We start from the raw sequence: 17,451 nt of genomic DNA, 5'->3' as shown, positions 1-17,451 counted from the left end.
AGTGCCAGCTGCAGCAAGAGCATTAGTGATCTCCTTGATGCGCTGCAAGTACTTAGAGATGGAGGATGAACCTTTGGTTACAGATTGTAAGTTCGTGCACTGTTGATGGATGTGAGAGCCAAAGACATCGCCAAAGCATTTTTCAAGATTTAGCCAAAGATCATGCGCAGATTGAACACTGACTGTGAATGGAATCAAATCTTCAAAAAGAGTGGAATTGATCCAGATAATGATGTTTTGATCATTTTCGTACCAGATCTCAAACTCCGGATTCAGAATCAAAGTGAGATTTCCAGAATGATCAGTAAGAAATCGAGGCAGTGGAGGCTCAGATCCATCAACGATGCTGGTGAGTTTGTAGCGCGGGCATTTTTGCTAATCACTTACTACAAACGTAAACCATCGGAATTTTCTGCTCTCGTACCTAGGGGTGGCTTGTTTGTTGGGAAATATGGAAGGAAAGATGCTTTGCTCTTTTCAATAACAAATCCCTCGATCCCATGGCTGTCCTACATCGAATCCAGTTCCTTGTTGCCGAGGTGAGTAGAATCAATCTTCCACTGCTTCCCTCTCAGGGCATGCTGCTCGAAGGCCAGTATCATGGTTAGCCCCACAGTCCCCTTTCATAAAAATGAACGTTGACGGTGCTTGGAATCACTATACTTTTGAGTCTTGTTCTGGGGTTGTTGGCCGTGATTGTAGAAGGGCTTCTTTATGTGGAGCCTCCTTCTCCTATAGTGCTTCTTCTGATGCTGCCGAAGCTGAAGCAGTGCTAAGGGGATTGAAAGTTGCAAAATCTAACCGCTACAATCGTATCATCATCGAAAGCGATTCCACTACTGTTATTGACAGCATCAAGAAACCACATTTGCGTTGTAACTGGCGCATTCTCCAAATTATTGCAGAAATACGCCGCTTTGCCTCTTGTTTCTCGTATGTACATTGGAATTGGGTTGCTCGGACAGCAAATTGAGTTGCTCATATGGTAGCATCCTATTAATAATAGTAACAGTTGGAATGGAGATTTAACTATGCCAACCTTCCTTGTAAAATCAACAAAGCGAACATAACTCTTAAAATTATTTAGCTAATTCCAAATTTTTTTTAGTAAACTACATTACCCTTTGAGATTTGGGTGCAATTGCAACATCATACCTGCACATCTTTAAAACATGGGTAAATTACACAAAACAACCTTAACTATGGGTCGAATTACAATCTTATACCTCGTGTTTGAAAAATTACAATGTAATACCTTATTTTACAAATTTGTTGCAATATCAAACCTCCGTCAGTTTGTCTGTCAATTTCTCTGTTAAATGATAACATGGCTTGAGGTAGAGCCCACTCTCTCGTCCAACTGGATAAAAATATTAATTAAATACTAGCCTCTCTGCACGCACTCACGCGCATGCGAGAAGCATTTTTGCATCACGGGCGCTACGCGCCTTAAAGATGTGTTGCTTTAGATATTCTTAAGTGATTATTTTGTAAATTGTATGTTTGCGTACATCACAACAATTGCTTATCATTTTTTTTCAATAATTTCCTTATCATTTTTTTTCTCTACAGTTGTGTTACAACGATTATTATAATCATGCTTTATATAATTAACGCACATAGTCAAACCTTATTTTTTTTCTCTAATCACAGGTGCTATGCGCCGCATAGTTTTAAAACAAATAGTGGGGTAATTTCTTTGGTGGGATAAAAACCCACTTTCAGGTTTTCTTTATCATGCACGTCCTAAAAATTTGTCATATTTTTTTTTTTTACTTTGCATAAGTAATTATTTATATGTTATTTATGCAATCGTCAATCCTAGCTATAAAGTCCATGAACAATAGTATGTAAATGTCGTCGTAGGTCGTACCCAGTGCACAAGGCTCCCGCTTTACGCAGGGTCTGGGAGAGGTGAATGTCGGCTAGCCTTACCCCCATTTATGGAGAGGCTGCTCCCAAGTCTCGAACCCGAGACCTACCGCTCATGAACAAAGTATGTAAATGTAAATAATAAAAAAAGAGTAGATAAAAACATTAAGTATTGGCAACCAAACACAAAACAACTTAAATGTCAAAACATAAAGGCAACATAACAACATTCACATTATTCAGAATACACAAAGTATACATTCACTATCTCATTTTAATGGTCTAGGGAGTTCATAAATTTGAAGTAAATCAGTATGTTATTGTCATGTTTCCTGCAAAAGATCATAAGCACCTTACCAATTGCAGATATTCATTACCATGACTTCAGTTATAGAAAACATAGAACAATTAACTATGATAGTAAAGAGCCACGTGTTGTGTTAGCTGTTTTATTTCTCATACGACGACCTAAAAATAAAATACAACATACAGTTATAAATAAAAGAGAATGAAACATACAGTTACAAAAGTACATTAAAAAAGGTTAGTTAAAAATAAAGGAAAACTAATGAAAATAGCTTAAAAATTTTGAGTTTTAATGATAAGGACAAAATAAATAGTAAAGTGAATAGTACCATGATTGACTTTTTAATGTAAAAATGTGATTTTTCATTAAAGTGAATATTACCGGGAGCTTTTCGTTAAAGTTTCCTAAAAATAAAGGTAAAAATACAACTAACGCAAGAGATTTAGAGGCACATAACAGACGTGATTAAAAAAGATCTATAATGTTGGGAGAGGCTAGTGTAATGATTAAAGATGCAATCTTTGTGCATGCTATGGTAAATATAAATAGATATCATAGAACATTTAGGTGATAAAAATTAAATGGATAAAACTGGATATGAATATACATTACTATTATTTTATTTTTTTTAGACAATAAATATTTTAATTGTATACAATTTATGTCCAGACCCATCTAGCTCAAGTGAGATATGTTTACATTATTGGAATTTTACTTTTCCCTTCATTTTAGTCATGTAAGCTATGTTTTACTTGTTGGTTGCAAATTTAGCATTATGCCCAAAGTGTAAATCCTTTTGTACCAATGAGAAATGTTTCCTGTGGAGTTCGCTTAATGTGACGAATTCAAGGCTATGCTTTAGTTTGCATTCTTTTTTTCCCTTCTTCAGTGCATGTACCAATTTTAGTTCTCAGCAGTTTAGTATGCGGTTTCCATTCAATCCAAAGAGAAAGGGATCGACAAAATCAGTGACATATCCCCTTTTTGGTGCATGCAAAGGGGGGCTTTTCAACATCAGGTATATCAATGGAATTTTTGGTTTTTATTTTTTTGTTGGTGTTGTTTGGAAAGTCTTTGAATGTAGCATCGGAAGTCTTTGAATGTGGGGTGGGAATGGTATGGCAGCCATGGACATTTATAATTGTCAAATATTAAAAAATTAAGCATTTGGTTGGAGCGTAATAGATGATTTTTTTTTAGGATTATGAGGATTTGATTGCTCGGACAACAAATTGAGTTGCTCATATGGCAGCATCATATTAATAATAGTAACAGTTGGAATAGAGATTTAACTATGCCAACCTTCCTTGTAAAATCAACAAAGCGAACATAACTCTTAAAATTATTTAGCTAATTCCAAATTTTTTTGAGTAAACTACATTACCCTTTGAGATTTGGGTGCAATTGCAACATCATACCTGCACATCTTTAAAACATGAGTAAATTACACAAAACAACCTCAACTATGGGTCGAATTACAATCTCATACCTCATATCTGAAAAATTACAATGTAATACCTTATTTTACAAATTTGTTGCAATGTCAAACCTCCGTCAGTTTGTCTGTCAATTTCTCTGTTAAATAATGACGTGGCTTCAGGCGGAGCCCACTCTCTCGTCCAACTGGATAAAAATATTAATTACATACTACCTTCTCCCCACGCACTCACGCACATGCGAGAGGCATTTTTGCATCACGGGCGCTACGCGCCTTAAAGATGTGTTGCTTTAGATATTCTTAAGTGATTATTTTGTAAATTGTTTGTTTGCGTACATCACAACAATTTCTTATCATTTTTTTTCAATAATTTCCTTATCATTTTTTTTTCTCTACAGTTGTGTTACAACGATTATTATAACCATGCTTTATAATTAACACACATAGTCAAACCTTATTTTTTCTCTAATCACAGGTGCTATGCGCCGCACAGTTTTAAAACAGACAGTGGGGTAATTTCTCTGGTGCGATAAAGACCCACTTTCAGGTTTTCTTTATCATGCACGTCCTAAAAATTTGTCATATTATTTTTTTTTACTTTGCATAAGTAATGAGTTATATGTTATTTATGCAATCGTCAACCAACATGGGATTTGAGATGCAAGTTCCTAGCTAAAGTCTATGAACAATAGTATGTAAATGTAAATAATAAAAAAAGAGTAGATAAAAACATTAAGTATTGGCAACCAAACACAAAACAACTTAAATGTCAAAACATAAGGGCAACATAACAATATTTACATTATTCAGATACACAAAGTATACATTCACTATCTCATTTTAATGGTCTAGGGAGTTCGTAAATTTGAAGTAAATCAGTGTGTTATTGTCATGTTTCCTGCAAAAGATCATAAGCACCTTACCAATTGCAGCTATTCATTACCATGACTTCAGTAATAGAAAACATAGAACAATTAACTATGATACTAAAGAGCCACGTGTTGTGTTAGCTGTTTTATTTCTCATACGACGACCTAAAAATAAAATACAACATACAGTTATAAATAAAAGAGAATGAAACATACAATTACAAAAGTACATTCGAAGAGGTTAGTTAAAAATAAAGTAAAACTAATGAAAATGACTTGAAAGTTTTGAGTTTTAATGATAGGGACAAAATAAAGAGTAAAGTGAATAGTACCATGATTGGCTTTTTAATGTAAAAATATGGTTTTTCATTAAAGTGAACAGTACCAGAAGTTTTTCGTTAAAGTTCCTTAAAAATAAAGGTAAAAATACAACTAACGCAATAGATTTAGGGGCACATAACAGACGTGATTAAAAAAGATCTATAATGTTCGGAGAGGCTAGTGTAATGATTAAAGATGCAATCTTTGTGCATGCTATGGTGAATATAAATAGATATCATAGAACATTTAGGTGATAAAAATTAAAGGGATAAAACTGGATATGAATATCCATTACTATTATTTTATTTTTTTGAGATAATAAATATTTTAATTGTAGACAATTTATGTCCAGACCCATCTAGCTCAAGTGAGATATGTTTACATTATTGGAATTTTACTTTTCCCTTCATTTTAGTCATGTAAGCTATGTTTTACTTGTTGGTTGCAAATTTAGCATTATGCACAAAGTGTAAATCCTTTTGTACCAATGAGAAATGTTTCCTGTGGAGTTCGCTTAATGTGACGAATTCAAGGCTATGCTTTAGTTTGCATTCTTTTTTTCCCTTCTTCAGTGCATGTACCAATTTTAGTTCTCAGCAGTTTAGTATGCGGTTTCCATTCAATCCAAAGAGAAAGAGATCGACAAAATCAGTGACATATCCCCTTTTTGGTGCATGCAAAGGGGGGCTTTTCAACATCAGGTATATCAATGGAATTTTTTGTTTTTATTTTTTTGTTGGTGTTGTTTGGAAAGTCTTTGAATGTAGCATCGGAAGTCTTTGAATGTGGGGTGGGAATGGTATGGCAGCCATGGACATTTATAATTGTCAAATATTAAAAAATTAAGCATTTGGTTGGAGCGTAATAGATGATTTTTTTTAGGATTATGAGGGAGTGGGAATAGATGAAATATGGGATAGAGTTAGATACTGGGCAACTTTTGAGCATCGGTTTCGACTGTGTTTAAGGATTATTATCAATCTTATCATTGATTCACATGTTAGCAGCTGTAAAGTGTGTTTTGGGGGTCAAATTTTGTTTAGCTTATGAAATCCTAATTGTTGAACTAAGAAGGCACACAACACACCACTCCATTACAAAATTGAAAAAAAGAAGTGAGAAATATAGAGAGAGCATACATGCCAAGTAATATCCACATGACCTAAAAGATGAGAAACTCTTAATAAGGAAAAGATGAGAAACTCTTAATAAGGACTGATCCGGACCATTTATTATAACATTACTACATTACTGCAGCTTAGCAGAAGGAAACATGTCAAAATGGAAAATTATGTTCATTTAGAAACGTAACGGTATAAATTGAATAAAAAACAATCAGGTTTGTATGCTAGCATGGATAGGTTAAGCTTTCACATAGTGTTGGGGTTCAACATTAAGCTTTCACTAGTTTGATCTCTTCGTGATACTTCTTGGTGCGTCCATGGCTCTGCTGTATCATTCCCACCCCACATTCAAAGACTTCCGATACTACATTCAAAGACTTTTCAAACAACACCAAAAAAAAAAAAAAAAACCAAAATTCCATTGAAATCAAAATTGCTATCAAAATTGCTATACCTGATGTTGAAAAGCCCCCCTTGCACGCATCAAAAACGGGGATATGTCACTTATTTTGTCGATCCCTTTCTCTTTGGAATGAATGGAAACCGCATACTAAACTGCTAAGAACGAAAACTGGTGCATGCACTGAAGACGGCAAAAAAAAACTGCAAACTAAAGCATAACTTGAATTCGTCATACTGGGCAAAGAAAAAATAAATTAAAAAAGTTCCATTGAGGTAAATGCCACAAACAAAATTAATACATATTGCACGCAGAGCACAAAACCCAAAACGCCAAAAACCAAAAACAGGATATGTCACTGATTTTGCCGATCCCTTTTTGTTTGGAATGAATATAAACCACACAGTAAACTGAAAACGAAAATTGGTTTCCTTCCTATTATTCATTTCTAAAAACCAAATTTGGCATGTGGGTAGTTACAGACATGCAGTTGAACCTCCCACTAAACTGAGATGAGATCGTGGGATTCCTTCGGAGCAAACTCCTAACCGGTTCGTGCTTTTTCATCGTAGTCTTTGAAGGTTCAACAGGTAACCTTTTTTCTCTTGTTTTTTTTTGTTTTTTTTTCCATTTTTTTATTATCCTTTTTTAATGGGAATTTTAACGAAAAGCTTATGGTACTATTCATTTTAACGAAAAACCATATTTTTACACTAAAAAGTCAATCATGGTACTATTCACTTTACCCTTTATTTTGTCCTTATCGTTAAAACTCAAAGTTTCCAAATCCTTTTTATTAGTTTTCATTTTTTTTAATTGGTCTACAAAAACAGTCATTTGCAGCACGCATTTACATCTTATTTAGATATATTTTTTTTTAATACAGATTTTTTTAGTTATGGTTTTTTTACTAATTTGTCCTCATTTTCCCTTTTTTGTTTGGTTTTTGACTTGGGGTACCAAGATTCGTTTTTTATTTTTATTTTTTTTAATTCAGGATTTTGAATTTGATGATTTTATGGAGTGTTCGGTAATGGTGGTGGGGTTAAATGAAGATTTGAAAGGATTTGGGGAGAAAGTGCCATTGGAGGAGGGAGTGAAGTGGTTAGGGTTTTTAGGGGTTTGGAGGGGTTGAGCGGTGAGGTAGGTAGAGGAAGCATACAAATTCCAAACAACAGATATGCTCACGTATGGACGTGAAACGCCCAGTACAGGAGAAAAGAAACGGCCCCCAAACAACATACATGAGCATGACACCAATGGATGTGAAGCGCCCAGTACAAGAGAAAGGGACGGGAACCAAGCAAATGATATGAACAAGTTACATGCGGACGGAGAACCAGCCAGAGCCCAGTACACGCCGTCACTGGGAAAAACAAAAAATGAAAGGAAATGTCCAAACTGGTCATCAAGTTCACAACTTTTGTTTTTTACCTGACATCAAGTTCACAACTTGACCTTGCTCACAAGTGGAGCGCTGATTGGCCTCCTCGTGTAATTTCATTTGTTTATATTGGGTCTTTTATAATCAAACGTTTCATCTGCCGACACAATTTTTATGAATAAATCTATGTTGAAGGTAAATTATCTTTTGAGAGAGTAGAGGTTAATTTCTAATCCCAAGCTGGTTTCCTAAGATGTGGTTGGCATGTGTTAGCTCTATAGTTGGAGTTTCTATTTGTTGATAGTATTAATCACACATTCAGGAAAAAAATGATTTTGCATGTATTTACTATTCTCTATAATGTTAATTGATTTTAACATTATAACTTCAATTTTCTTTATGGTAATAGAGCAAATTATCTCATGTGTGAAGTCTAAATGCTACATGTTCTCTAGGTCACCTGATTTGTGTTGCCCAAGCCCAACGGGCATACAACTGTGATCGTAAAAACTTCAATTTTCTTTATGGTATTAGAGCAAATTATCCCATGTGTGAAGCTTAAAGGCCACACGTTCTGTAGGTCACCTGATTTGTGTTGTCCAAGCCCAACGGGCATACAACTGTGACACCCTGCAATTTTTCATAAAGCCAATTGGTTTAAAAAGTAATTATTTTTTTGAGTGCTACTAGACCCACCCCAGTGTCCTATTTTCCCATCCACATGATAATCTCACTCACCATAAAAAATTAAAAAAGTAAAATGTTATTTCCCCAGCCACCATTATTCCCAAAATAACCATAATATTTTTTTTTTAAATAACTCTAATATATCTTTAAATAATATTATAATTAAATAAATAAAAATAGAAAAAATGAAAGAAAATGCAAGACCTAAGACCTAGACATTTATCATATCATTCACACCTATCGCCGCCCTACAGAGACCCCGGACCCCCAAACCACTCTTCTTCCTCATTTTTTGTCAAAACCGCAGATCTCACACTCAATTATCTTTTTTCTCCATTGAAGTTTATAGCCTTCGTCCAGTACACGCTCATTCATTCCACCAACCTTTCCGTCGATTCTAACCCTTTCCAAACCTCTTTCCCCCAAAGATATCACACCCCACCCACCATTATTTATTTATTATTTTAAATTATTTTTTGTCTTTTCAAAATTTTAGTATTGAATGAAATAGGGGTTTATGAGTCTTCTTTTAAAAGGATAAATGTGTTATTAACATTTTCATTAAATGATGGGTGGGGAAATAAGACACCGGGGTGGAAATATCACCACTCATTTTTTTTTTGTCAAGGTTCTAAAAGGCACTAGGTGCGTGCAACGGGCAAGGGCCTAGCCAAATTGTTTTTGCCAACGTTCTCATAGGTAGATGATGAAGAAAATTATAGAAATTGAGACGGATGTATGACATTGAAATAAAATAATAAGTAAATGCATGAGATTGAAATGTTTTAAGATGTTGCATGATGTTGCAATTAAACGCAAATTTGAGGGTGCAAAATGTGATTTACCCAAATATGTTTTAGTTGATAGCACAAATGTATTTTTTCCATGTCATCACTTAACGGCTAACTTAACAGATTTTCTAACGGTTGTATGAAATTGAAAATAAAAAAAATAACTAAATGTATGAGATATAAATGTTTTAAGGGTAAATTACACAAAACTACTTCAACCATGGGTCGAATCATAATCTCATACCTCATATTTTAAAAATACAATGTCATACCTTATCTTACAAATTTGTTATAATGCCAGACTTCCATCGGTTTGTTTGTCAATTTCTCTATTATGATGACATGGCTTGAGACAGGGCCTACTCCCTTCACATATAAAAATATTAAAAACAAACTAACAAATTGAAGATAAAAATTAATTAAATATTTTATTAAAAAAGTGGGATGCACTCCCTACCAACACCCTTACCCTTCTTCTTCCTCAATTCCTTCCCTTCTATCTCTCGGTAAACTTTTGGTTGAACAAATATGGAGGCCATGAACACACGAAAATTCAGCTCCAAGCTTTCAAGACTCTGTCATCCTAACTCATCATTGTATCGGGACCGTTTCTTTTCTCCTGTACTGGGCGTTTCACGTGCCTATGTTTTAGGTGCATTGTTTGGGGTCGTTTCTTTTCTCCTGTACTGCCTGTACTGGGCGTTTCACGTCCATACGTGTGTGTCAATGACCGTTTCTTTTCTTCTGTACTGGGTGTACTGGGCGTTTCACGTCCATACGTGTGTGTCAATGACCGTTTCTTTTCTTCTGTACTGGGCGTTTCACGTCCCTATGTTTTATGTGCATTGTTTGGGGTCGTTTCTTTTCTCCTGTACTGGGCGTTTCACGTCCATACGTGTGTGTCATGCTCATATGATATGACGAAGCCACGTGAGGGTGAGAAGTGGCGGCCGGAAAACCCACTGGGTTCTGCTGCTGCTGCTCCGGTGGTTTGCTGGTTCTGCGCGCAGCGCAGAGCTGACTTAATTTTTTTTTTTTTTTAAAACAACCAGGCCAGATGAAACGGGCCGTTTTGATAAGTTGCCACATGAAACCAGCTGACTTAAAAGAAAAAAAGAAACGGGCCGTTTTGATAAGTTGGAAGTAAAAAACAAAAAAAATTATATGGGGGGACCGCGTGTCCCCATTCATTCAATCTCTTCCTCTCTCTCTCTGTGTGGTGTCGTTTTCCCCTTATTTCCTTTTCATCCTCCAATCACAGCAGCAAGGAGCAGCCGCTGCTCCCCTTTCGAAGCAGAAAACGAAACGGACAGCTGTGTTTGGCATCAAAGTCAAACCATTCAACACTCAGCACCTGCACCGCCAGGGCCCAGCTTGACAGCTGCTCTCTCTCTCTCTCTGTTGATTGGGACCGTTTCTTTTCTCCGCGTTTCACTTCCTTTCTTTTCTCCGCGTTTCACTTCCTTTCTTTTCTCCTGTACTGGGCGTTTCACGTCCATACGTGTGTGTCATGCTCATATCTGTTGTTTGGGACCGTTTCTTTTCTCATGTACTGGGCGTTCCATGTCCTTTTGTTTTATGTGCATAATCTTTCGTTTTGCCCCGTTCTTTTCTTACGCTGTATTTGGCCGCTTCCGACTAGATACGGTTTTTGTATCGTGTTTTTTATGTTCGTGTCATTTTTGTAGCATATCGATATTTTAAAATGTCGTGTCGTGTAACACTTGTTAAAATAAACGGGTAATATGACCTGGACCGAACTTGACCTGTAAGTTAGCCGTTAATGAAAATATATTTTATTTCAATACATAATCAAATTGATAACGTAATACTAAATTAGTATCTACATATCACAATGTCACATAAATATTACTTCAAAATATAAAAACACATTTGTCTTTCAAATATTACATACCTCAAAATAAGAGCCTAATGAGCCATAAATTTAAATTTAACCGTTGATTGTTGTTACGTTTACGCTTACACTCCATTATTCTCACCAAATTTTGTTTTTTTTTTCAGATTTTTTTTTTAACATGCTTTAGCAGATACAGAAATATTAATGGTTCGGATCGTTGATATAACATTCAGATTTTTACGGTTTGTAAAAATACTGCTTGAAGTTTATAAAGTTTCTAGAAACTATATACCATTGCCTCATTTCGATTAATTGTAAACAACAGAATGTGATATCAACGATCCGAACCATTCATTTTCTGCATCCGCTAAAAAAATCATGTTTTCAGAAGGAAAAAAAAATTTGCACAAAATTTGGTGAGAAGAATATAGCGTAAACGACAATCGACCGATTAAACGTAAATCTAGAGTTTATGGACTGTGGTGTCGAATTTTGGAGTTGATCCCTTAACGAAAGTTGCAAATCATGTCATTATGAGCAATTTTGTGTGTGTGTGTGTGTGTGTGTGTGTGTGTATTTACATTTTTCACACTTCTATATTAATTATTATTAGTTTTGTAATAAAAAAAAAACACTAATCATGAGAGTTGGAGGGTTTTAAAAATCTAAACGACGATGTAACCATTGTCTAAGTGTAGTTGGATGCAATCACGAGCTTTTGTATATTTCTTTTTCACATTTTCTCACTTGTGTATTAATTACTGTGAATTTTTAGGGTCGACCAATCTATTTTTATCGTCTTTGCATGTCTATCAATTATGCGATTGTTCATGGTGGGAAGTTTGTTCTTGGTTACTCTCAGGGCTTTGACACTCGATCATTTCTTCTCTTAAGATCCAACCTATCCCACACAAGGCGCTTACTATCCCTTCTATCCTTTGGTCTCCTCCTTGGAAATTTCCGATCTTGCTGCTAATGGAGGAGTTTTCAAGAATTGTCATGGTCATTGTTTGGTGGTTTCTGTCAATGAATTGGTCATTGCAACTTTTTTTTTTTTTTTTTTTTTTGCAAAATTATCAGGTATTATCGGTTCGAGTTTGTATGCCAGGTTGGCATTGTCTTTGGTTGGAAAGTGACAGTTCTAGTATTATTTCTGCTTTTCAATCGTCTAATTTTGATCCTTTTTGGCTTCTTCGTATGCAATGGTCTATTTTGTTTGTAACGCATTTGAAAAATGACTTTCTACACATCCCACATATATATTGCGAAGGAAATTTTGTTGCGGCCAATTTTGCTAACATGGGTTTATCTTCTCGAACTTTAACACGGAATGATTATCCTCCGCCCGTAGCTCGTGCTGCTTTGTTTTTGGACGGTGTTGGCTTGCCTGACTACCGCGTCTCAAATTAATGTGCATCTCGGCATCCATGTTTGTCTCACTTTTTTTTCCTTAACTTGGTGGTTTTGTTCGACTTGTTTCGTAAGTTTAGACCTTTAGGTTTGGTTTTAGAGAGGTTATGTTTCATGACCCTCCCTCCTCTTTTTTCTTTAATCATTCTTGTTTTCGTCTTTATGTTTCCCCTGACTAAATGTAACTTTTTTTGTCGTTATAAATAAATTTTCTCTTCTACCGTTGAGGCTTTCCAAAAAAAAAAAAAAATGGAAAAGATCCCCGAGTATAAGTAAGAGTTGATGCAGCCCGAGAGTTTCTGCATTCCAAAATATCCTTTTTCATTATTCATATGTCATCAAAATTAGAAGGGTTTGTGAGCTTAGTCGTAATGGACTCTTTAAAAACAAGATCAATGTCAAACTTCAACTCTAGCTTTTCGCCCTATTCGTCCCCTTGTCTAGGTTTGCCTGTACGACTTCCCAACCTAAATTTTTTATACGAAAAAAAAAGAATAAAGACCGTATCTGCTACCCAAGCTGATAATAAGCCCGAAATTGCTCGTCCTACTGCAAATTTTCACCCAAGCATTTGGGGAGATCGGTTCAGAGTCTACGACAATTCACAAGACATTGTAATCTCATGCCTTTTGCTCTCTCGCAAAGTTTCTTCTTTTTCCAATATTTTAGTTCATTTAATTAACAAATTGTTGATGTAGACAAACAATGGCCAAATGCAACGGGAACTTGGGGAACTGAAAGTAGTAGTGAGTAACGAAGTATTAACAACTGGAGCTGGTGACTTTTCACGACAACTCAAGTTAATTGATGCAATCCAACGTCTTGGCGTGTCATACCATTTTGAAAAAGAGATTAAAGAAGCTTTGGAACGCATACATATTGCTACATATAACGACAATGGCGTTAATAATAGTGGTGATCTATCCAATGTTGCTCTTCGTTTTCGGCTACTAAGGCAACAAGGATTTAATGTTTCATGTGGTACGTATTTTGTAGATTTATAGTTTTCTTTATTACAAGCACTAGTAAGTTACACTAAAGGGAAATGTGGGTTTTGGATAGGAAGACGGTATCTATTATGGCAATCCACCACTTGGACATATATGCATATATATATTAATTAAATAATTTATTTGTAGGAACGTCATGTGCACGAGAGATTTTTGGATGCTTTATTCTATTTTCTTTTTTATATGTCTTCATTTTCTGGCAATCAAGCAGATATATTGCAAAAGTTCAAAGGTGAAGATGGTAGCTTCAAGGAAAGCTTAATTGCCGATGTGCCGGGTATGCTAAACCTTTATGAAGCAACACATCTAAGGGTGCATGGAGAAGACATACTAGAAGAGGCTCTTGTTTTCACCACCACTCACCTCGAGTCCACTGCAACCAGTTTAAGCTGTTCAATGGCAGCTCAAATAACTCAAGCCTTGGAGAGACCTTTGCTAAAGGGTCTAGTACGGTTAGGTGTCAGGAATTACATGTCAATCTATCAAGAAGAAGCTTCACACAGTGAAGCTTTATTACAACTTGCAAAGTTGGATTTCAATCTTGTTCAATCTTTGCACAAAAAGGAGCTCACGGAAATTACTAGGTAATAAGTCCATTTTTATTTTTAATTTGAGCAAAAGAGATCCAGTTTGTAAGAAAAATATTTCTATAGTTATGAGTTATAATCCAATTTGTAAATGTTTTCATTAGATGGTGGAAAGAACTCGAGTTTGAAAAAAAGTTGCCGTTTGCAAGAGACAGGATGGTTGAATTGTACTTTTGGACAACGGGAGTATTTTTTGAACCCCATTACTCTACCGCCAGAAAAATTACGGCCAAAGTCTTTGCTTTTGGGGTAGTAATGGACGATATCTACGACGCATTTGGTACATTCGAAGAACTCGAAATCTTTACAGAAGCAATTAGAAGGTTTGATTTAAACAAAGTGTTGCTTTATATAAAGATTACGTTTTTCCAAAAGCCAAAAATTTATATGCTTAGGATGATCTAATGTTTATGCAAATTTCAGGTGGGATGTTAATTTCATTGATGAACTTCCGGACTGTATGCAGACATATTATGTTACACTTGTGAATTTTTTCAATGAAATTGAAGAAGAGATGGCAACAGAAGGAAAATCATACCGGGTTCACCACGCAAAAGAAGCTGTATGTAACACACGCATGCTTAGCTAGCTTGATTAACTTTTACTTTTTAGTAGCTTAAGCTTTATAATCATTTCGTTTTTACTTATCACCTTTTAAAAAAAAAATTGATAAAAAATTGTTTAGTTTAGGTTTAGGTTTAGAGTTTAGTTTTCAGTAAACAAAAGAAAAATTGAAAGCTATTTGTTGAGTTTTCAAAATTTAGTTTTCAATTTATGGGTATCAAACGAGACCTTTTTTTTTTCTTTTTTCTACTCAAACTATTGAGGATTCCTTCGTTGTTTTTTTTTTTCCAGAGTAGTTTAACTATAGAAGGTTAAGTTTTCACACTAAACATGTCATTGTCACATACAGTCGAAAGTTTATGCCCAAGCTCACTTGGATGAGGCCAGATGGTTACGGGAACGACGCATCCCAAGCATGGAGGAGTATATGCATGTTGCAACGGCTTCTGTTGGTAACAGCGTACTTTCAACTATATGTTTAGTTGGCATGGGAGATAATGTAACGAATGACGTATTCCAGTGGTTGTCCAATAACCCTAAAATTCTCAGAGCTTCCAATACCATTTTTAGGCTCATGGATGACATTGCTGGCCACAAGGTACAGGATATTATTCTCAGTGCATTGAATAATATATAAATGATATTAAAGTATTTGACCAAAAAAAAACTAATAAAAAGGGTTTCAAAACTTTAAATCTTAGCCAATAGCTATTTAATAATTTTATTTAATAGTTAAGACAATAAAAATATAATAAAATAAGATGAACTGCCAATTTAATTCATGAATTTTCACCTAAGTAAATCAGGTCATCTAAACTATTTTTAGAAAAATCAGTTCTTGAGTTGTAAAATTCTTCCAATTACATCCCTAATATTGGATTCGAAGTTACTCTATAAAAAATTTCGTCAGTTTAAGTCACGTTACTTGCATGTGATTCACATTGGGTAGATTGACAATTTTTCATAGAGAAATAGTGTATGGAGTTAATTAGACTTTAGATTGTAACCTATATGAAATGTTAAGGGCTTATACGCGAGAAAATGACGGTATTACATTATAAAATGTGTCAAGTGATTTAAGTTGATGAAAATAAAATAGGTTTGAATATAATATTCGGGATGAAATTAGCAGTTTTTAATGAATTTAGAAACTTATTTTGCCGAAAAATAATTCAGGGACATAATTCCCTAAGTTGATTATTCAGGGATTAAATCGGTAGTTCACCTAATAAAATATTTAAAAAAACACAAATTAGTTTTCCCCTGTCTCTCCTCATCCCTTTCACCTCCACTCTCTTTCTTTCATGTATGATTATATTTTTAATTCATATTACATGATATAAACTCAAAAAATTTGTCCAAACTAATGTTAAAATAACTATTTCGGATTTAAAATAAATATTGTTTACAAAACTGAAACTAAAATTTTTCTTCATTTTTGGAATTGTAATATTATATTATTATTATTTAATTTGCTTGAAAAAAAAATTAATGGAACAATGGTCAAATAATATATATATATATATATATATTGGTTAGGGAGTAAGTGTAGAGTGACATGAGAGAGTGTGTGTGTGTTTGATATGGATGGGTGTGAGAGGGAAAGAGAGAGAGTGGTGGGACGCATTGGACCTGCGTGTATGATTTTTTTTGTTTGTTTTTTGTTTTTGTCTTTTTGTCTTTTTTTTATTTACTATATTAAAGTTTTTATCATTTTCATTAAATTTGAAGTACATTTCATAAAATTTTAAGATGTTTCATTAAAGAAAGTTATTAGATAGTTTTTTTGTTAAGAAAAAGTTTGGTGAAGCCCTTTTTATTAAAGCTCAAAATTTGAACTATATTAAATTGAATATTGGGTGCTACATACACAAAAGTAACTCAAATTCTCTTTGGGAGTCAATTTTTGCAGTTTGAGAAAGAGAGAGGGCATGTAGCTTCTAGTATTGATTGCTACATGAAGCAATATGGGGTGTCGGAGCAAGAGACACTTGCTGTGTTTAACAAACAAATAGTGGATATGTGGAAGGATATAAACGAGGAGTTACTTAGACCAACTGCTGTGCCAGAGTTTGTCCTCGTGCGTGTTCTTAATTTGACAAGGGCTGTGGATCTACTTTACAAAAGAGGAGACGGCTTCACACATGTTGGGAAACTTATGAAAGATATCGTTGCTTCGCTTTTTATTGACCCAGTGCCACTTTGAGTTGGTTTCTTTCTGTTAGTCAAGTAGTACTAGTTTTCACTTTGATGGAAGATGATGCCGGAGAATGTGGGGGTCTATAATCCATTCAAGTTCCAAATAAAAACGAACACATCAAATAATATCATAAGTTTTGTGTGAGTGGGGTGTGGATTCGTACTTATTGTTGGTCTAAACTGTAATTTCCTTTATTTTAGTCAAGCTGTTAGTTTTCTAAATAATGAGTTGTTAGAGATCAAGGGCTGAGATTAGGCAAATTTGTACTAGGCTCAGATGTGAGCAAGTGTAAAGATCTCATAAGGTTTTGTAATGAAGGGTTGGATGAGCTCATAGGCTCTCCCAGATTCTCTCCCTCTCTAACGGTTATGTATTAGCTGGTATGATGAAATGATCTCACGCAGAAGAACATTTCAGCTCTCAGAGATTTTGTGCACTCTCTATCCTTTCACATTCTTCCTTCCTCTTCTTAAATCTTTTCTTCTCTGTGTAAATTTGCTGCAAATACATCACTAAATTCTACGGATTCTAACATGATATCAAGAGCCTAGGTTCGATTTCGGACTGGGCGTTGATTTCTGTGAAATTGTGAGAGAGAATCCAACGAGAAAACTCCCAATCTCATTCCG

The 17,451-nt window shown here is 34.9% G+C and overlaps 1 protein-coding gene across 1 annotated transcript; it reads left to right on the top strand.

Annotated features, from left to right (window-relative positions):
• The first annotated feature begins 631 nt into the window (after nt 1-631).
• LOC126592358 ((-)-alpha-pinene synthase-like) lies at nt 632-16,894 on the top strand. The gene is made up of 8 exons (XM_050258048.1): nt 632-875; nt 12,906-13,075; nt 13,160-13,442; nt 13,683-14,055; nt 14,163-14,381; nt 14,482-14,620; nt 14,972-15,220; nt 16,535-16,894. The coding sequence occupies exons 1-8, from the start codon at nt 632-634 to the stop codon at nt 16,826-16,828; spliced, it is 1,971 nt and encodes a 656-aa protein (XP_050114005.1). The 3' UTR covers nt 16,829-16,894.
• The last annotated feature ends 557 nt before the right edge of the window (nt 16,895-17,451 follow it).

This window comes from Malus sylvestris, chromosome 12 (assembly GCF_916048215.2).
Source record: "Malus sylvestris chromosome 12, drMalSylv7.2, whole genome shotgun sequence".
Lineage (NCBI taxonomy): Eukaryota > Viridiplantae > Streptophyta > Magnoliopsida > Rosales > Rosaceae > Malus > Malus sylvestris.
This window is presented reverse-complemented; position numbering and strand designations above follow the sequence as displayed.

Excerpts from the sequence above, each read along its gene's own strand:
- LOC126592358 (XM_050258048.1), top strand. The coding sequence starts at position 632 with ATGAACGTTGACGGTGCTTGGAATCACTATACTTTTGAGTCTTGTTCT. Across the intron at positions 13,076-13,159 it reads ACGACAATTCACAAGACATT|ACAAACAATGGCCAAATGCA; the intron begins GTAATCTCATGC and ends TTGTTGATGTAG. Across the intron at positions 15,221-16,534 it reads ATGACATTGCTGGCCACAAG|TTTGAGAAAGAGAGAGGGCA; the intron begins GTACAGGATATT and ends CAATTTTTGCAG.